General features: G+C 41.9%; 1 protein-coding gene across 1 annotated transcript in view; it reads left to right on the forward strand.

Moving 5' to 3' along the window:
* Nucleotides 1-6000, forward strand: part of lpp (LIM domain containing preferred translocation partner in lipoma) — a 139343-nt gene that overhangs the window by 96198 nt on the left and 37145 nt on the right. Inside the window, exon 7 of the mRNA XM_034882215.1 lies at nucleotides 2527-2623. Coding sequence (XP_034738106.1) covers nucleotides 2527-2623 — 97 coding nt within the window. The remainder of the gene's footprint in view (nucleotides 1-2526; nucleotides 2624-6000) is intronic.

The raw sequence follows: 6000 nt of genomic DNA on the forward strand, positions 1-6000 counted from the left end.
ATGTGCTTTTGATGTGGAGCTAAGATTAACAGTGTTAAATCGTCCTCTTCACTGTCTCAAAGAAACAACACCGGCATAATGAGCAGGTTGTTGACAACACAAGCACTTCTTTATGGTGTATGAATATTGTAGTGCAGCAACTAACGATCGTTTTCATCATTGATTAATCTGTCAATTTTTTCTCAATTAATCGATTAGTTGTCAGAAAATAGTAAAATGAGGATCAGTGTTTCCCAAAGTCCAAGATGACGTCCTCAAATGTCTTGTTTTGTCCACAACTCAAAGACATTCAGATTACTGTCAGAGGAGAGAAGAAACCAGAACATATTCACAATTAACAAGCTGGAATTAGAGAATTTTGCCAATTGATTTAATAGTTCTGGATACATTCTATATCCAGAAGAAGATAAATTTGACTGTCCGCTTACGGTATTGCTCTCGTTCTGCTGGAAATTCCTCCGGAATTCACTCTTTTCGGATGTCTGTTTTGGGATGTCGGTCCCCGTCTTCTGTCCAATCTGAGTGTTCTGTTGACGACTAAAACTACTTCACGTACACACATTCCACCAAAACCACTTCCTGAGACTATTTATCAGAGGCACCGTGGCTCTGTCCGGCGCTTAGCACCGCCCAAGACGATTGTGATTGGTTTAAAAAATTGTAAAAAAGAAAAAAACCAGAGCATGCTTTTCTCCCATCCCAGGATACTGTGTGGACTAGCCAGACCCTCTTCTTTAGTGCTGTGGAGGAAGGTCTGACAATAAGAGACTAGTTTACAGGTAGTTGTCCTGACCCCCTCCATGTACACCTCTGTTGACCATTGTGTTTTAATTTAAAAAAAAAGATGTAATTTGAGTTGAAATCCAATCCCTGAGGATTGTTCCTTTCATCTCTACCTAATTCTCCATTGTGTGATGCTGGCAGGTTATGGTTGAGTGATTGAGGAGGCGCAAAGGTGTCAAGGAATCCAGGAGCTCAGACCCGGCTGCTCTCTAGAGAGCGCTCCTGCGCAGCACAAAGATTTGCACGTCCAACGTGTCGATCCCTCAGCGTTAATGAGGCCTTCTGTTTGGGCTTCCATTATCAGCCCGCTGCATCCTGAGGCGGGCCCAGCAAAAGGCATGCATCATGAAGTCCTAGACGCTCCTTGATAAATAGTGGACAGTAATCAGAGCTAGGCCTTTCTCATCATCTATGGAAATAAACTCAGTAGACCATTACATGTTTCTCACACCAAACCTACTGTACATTTGTATAATCACCTTTATTTACTGTTGAAATTAAAACAACCTTATTTATATTCTTGAAACCTTGACTGGTACTTACAATGTGTTAAATTCATGAAGAATTACTGTGCGTACACATTTTGTTATCAATAATGCAAGAAGACACAATCAGACATTACTCTTTAATTCTGAATACAAAAACATTATTTCACTCAATCTCCTATTGACAGATCTGATTCCTTAATGTGACACAGAAAACCTCGGATAAATTAGTACAAAACCCGACCGGTCGCCAAACACCCACCCAGCTCCCAGATGTCACAATTAGTAACACCTCAAAGGTTAGCTCAGATCTCGCCCTGTGTTACGTATTGAAAATCAAATCCAGCCGATAGATCTAGGGATGGGCATCCGAGGGTTTCTCATTTCTAAAAAACAATAAAAAAGTGCTCTGACGCTTAGCCTCGCAGCACGGAAAAAGGCAAGTTCAGGCCTCCAGGGTGTCTGCAAAGGACACACACCTGCGACGGGGATTTTTTTTGGGGGGGGCTGCGGCTCTGTTAATGATTGGCAGAAAATGTCAGGCCCAACACGTTATCCCCACACACACACACACACACACACACACACACACACACACAGGCAGATGTCAAAGACTGCCTGATAAGAGGGAGGGCGCGTGTACAAGGAAAGGAGGGAAGTGGCATCTTTTGAGAGTTGTGTCATCCTTGTGAAATCTTACAGATTAGACCTCAACGCCGTTCATAAATACCTATCTCCTGACCTATCACCCAAATATACAGGACTTAAAAAGTGTATTTTCCTTCTTTTATTATTATTATTTTCCAAAATATGAAGATTAGTCAGGGTCACCGATACCCCCCCACCCCCCCACCACAACCCAATCTTTGTATTGCACAGAAGGATCTGAACAACCTTCTGGGCTGCACACCACTGGGGCCTGAGCCAGGGTCAGATATCTCAGAGGGGGGAGGCTGACCGAACACCACCCACTGCATTTTAATTACTGGGAATGTGTGTTGTTAGACCTTGAGAGGGCTTCATCCTGATTTATTGAAGTTTGGTTTTTGTGACTCTTTAACTTGATTGTGGACGTATTCTGTTAAGCAATACATCCTTGCACTTTTTCGTTGCCTTTTTAGCAGCATTAGTATGGCATAGACCACAGGGAAAATTTATCAGTGAGTTGGAAATAAATGCAAGAAGCTGCTGAAGTGTTATTTGTTACCTCGATCGGTTTTGCGAATCCCAACTATGTTCTTGTGTTCCCGGTTCTTAGGGCAGTGCTCCCGTGGCCCACCCTGAGGATGAGCTGGAGCGCCTGACCAAGAAGATGCTGTTTGACATGGACAACCCCCCATCTGAGGAATATTTTGGTAAGAAAGATGGCTCATCTCATACACACAGTTGGTGTAAACATTTAGCTGCTTTGCTTTTAGGGTCCTGATCGTGTCACACTGTAATGCCTTTGTGTCGGGTATGCTCGAGCTTGACACAGTAAGCTGGACGCCAGAGATGGCGCGCACGCTTCAAGCATGCACAGAGACGTCTATGCTCGATGCATTGTTTGTTGCAGAATTCTCCGAAACACAAGAGGGCGTACAAACAAAATAATCAGTGAAGAAGCAAGATATAGTAGAGGAGAAGAAGAGACCGGAAGCAGAGCCCATCTACGAAAAGCCTGTTCTGCGAGACATTCCATTTATCTACTCTATCATTACATTTCTGTTGTTTTTCTGCGCATAGACGCGTTAATACATTTCAGAGGTGCACGACCAAGCACCATGGGAGCGTGCAGAGCCATCGCCGGGTAACACCGCGGCTACTGTAGAAACCAAACCAAATAATGTTTCAGTTTGCATTAAAACAAATTAGCATAGCACCCTAATGCATATTTTCAGCCTTTTGTATTAAGCTTTGTGTTGAAAGGTGATTGGGCAGGACAGCTATTTTCACATCTGGTGTATTACCTTTAGCTAGTTTTAGCATCTGGCTAGCATGCTAGGATGTCTGATGCTAGGTGTGGGTGCTCCGAGTTTTTGAAGGCTAGAGAAAAAGGATAGTATCTAATTACATTAACTTTATTTCACTTTATTTACTGGAGTGAATTTTGGAATTAAAGACAAGGACATGGAAGGCTTTTATCACGTAGACGCTTTGAAAGTGTTGGTGTCAGTAATTATTACTCATAGGGGAGCCAGAAACTATTCACTATAGCTTTAATTAAATAGAACTGCTCACCTAACACATCTGTGATTTAAAAAAAAAAGTATAAAAAAAATTAATCAAATTACAAAAAAAAAGTTTTCTGTCTCAGTCCACAAGTTTAGACACTTCAGCCCAAGTGTTAGGGTTAGGGCTGTTAAATACATATTATTCAATTTCATTTCCCGTCACTTACTTACATTGCAGTATTTTTTGTACTATGTCCACCTCACTGTTGTTTGTTGGTTTGCTTTTTACTGTCGAAAATGCTGCTGGAACAAGTGAATTTCCCCATTGTGGGATGAATAAAGTATTATTTGATCTAATCTAATCTAATCTTGTCTGGATAACTAGTCACAGATTAACAGCTGCAAATGCATGTTAGATAATAGACCAAATCAATAAGAGATAGCGTTATCTTTTTCATATTAGCAGAATCTAGTCTACAGTATTGTCAAAATGTCAATTTAATTTTTTTATTTTAAGTTATTTAACCAGGAAGTCACTTGAGCTACATAACATCTATTACAATAGAGACCTGTTGTGAACGCAGTCATATGAAAAAAAATACAATATTTATATCTGAGTTTGGTTCAGTACAAACGGATTAAGCGAAGACTTTGTGTGTATGGGATTGTGTAAAGGCTCAAGAGGAAGTAATGACATGAATCCTTCAAGTTATAATCTTCATCTAAAGCTTCCAGATCCACTCCAGTCTAATACAAGTCTGAAATAATAGTCCCTGCACAGCAGTACCATAGTCCGGATCAACTGAAGTACATTTCCAGGATAATGGCATGACATCCGTTCCGTCCCCCACCTTCCGCTCTCTGTGTGTCGCTGTTCTCAAACTACGTTCGCTTCATAAAAAAAAAAAAAAGCAACCTTCAAGTTTGAAAACTCCATGCAGAAAATGGCACACTTTGAAGTTGGATCATGCAACAAGGCAGGCCTGCTTGGTTCTCTCTAACCGGGATGTTGTGGGCCCGATTGGTGGGATAGTTATGGACAAAGAACACATGGTGATACACTGCTAAGAGCCAATGAGGTTTAATCCTGTATCCAGCTAGTTAAATAGCTTAAATTACTGTTTTGTGTCAACAGTTAACTTCAGTTAATGTTGGATGTGGCCTTTTCCTTTGTGGGGTGCAATGTTTGTTCACGGCCCAAGACTCTTCTGATTGGTTTTAAAAAAAATGAAAACAACCAGAGCATTATAAAGCCTTACTCGACAGCGCTGTGGAGAGCGGTCTGGCAACGCAAGACTATCACAGAGAGAGGGGGGGGGGTCTTTATAATCTTACACGTTCTCACTCACTCATAATGACCTGCTGCTTGTTAGATGTTACTAATTGATTTGTCCCCCCATCTCAGCCTCCTCCTACTCTCGCTTCTTATTGCCACATTGTAATAGGATCACTTTCCTTGTGCCTGTTATGTATCATCATGTTGTGGTGATATGGGCCTGCTCTGGGTTGTACTGGGGGTAGTCTATATCCACGACCGTCCACATCCGGGATTGTTTCAGAATGTCTGTCTCCGTCCTCTGTCCCTGTGTTGGTTTTCTAACCTCTGGTGGATTTCTGAGGACTATGGTAACCTGGTCCTCAGATCTCCGCAGGGTAAATCCAGACAGCTAGCTAGACTATCTGTCCAATCTGAGGACTATGGTAACCTGGTCCTCAGATCTCTGCAGGGTAAATCCAGACAGCTAGCTAGACTATCTGTCCGATCTGAGGACTATGGTTACCTGGTCCTCAGGTCTCTGCAGGGTAAATCCAGACAGCTAGCTGAACTATCTGTCCAATCTGAGGACTATGGTTACCTGGTCCTCAGGTCTCTGAAAAGGTAAATCCAGACAGCTAGCTAGACTATCTGTCCAATCGGAGTTTTCTGTTGACAACTAAAACTACTTTTGAACGTACACATGTTCCACCAAAACCACTTCCTTCCTGAGACTATTTAGCAGAGGCACCGTGGCTCCGTCCGGAGCTTGGTAATTTTTGTGATGGGTTTAAAGAAATGCCAATAAACCAGAGCCCGTTTCTCTCCCATCCCAGAATGCTTTGTGGACTAGCCAGACCCCCCTCGCAGCAGCAGCAGCAGCATCAGCAGCAAACAGTGTGAAGAAATGTATTCAAAACTATTGCTTGTACTACAAAACCATGCCTCGTTTAGAAGTAAAACAACAAGGGATAGTGGCTTAAAAGAATCAAAACTGGCATAAGGTTTCCTAGATTAGCCCAACCTGTGACCCACAAAGTTAATTTGAAACCTCAAATGTTTTTAGAAAAAGGCTGCAGGTGTGTATGCTCCAGACCAGGTTAACCTAGTATTCTTGGTACTTCTTATCTGTTGACTTCCAAGTGTAGACACAGCAGCATATCTACCAGTCTGTCAAGGTAGAGTGTCCAGACTATGTCAGTGGGATCAGAGGATAAGGCTCGGGGTATAATGAATATAAAGAATTTATTTTTTACAGTATTTTTCTGCACTTTGTTTTTTTCTCTGTAGCACTTAATATTTAATTTTGTTCTCATTTGAATAT

Source organism: Etheostoma cragini, chromosome 9, assembly GCF_013103735.1.
Source record: "Etheostoma cragini isolate CJK2018 chromosome 9, CSU_Ecrag_1.0, whole genome shotgun sequence".
Lineage (NCBI taxonomy): Eukaryota > Metazoa > Chordata > Actinopteri > Perciformes > Percidae > Etheostoma > Etheostoma cragini.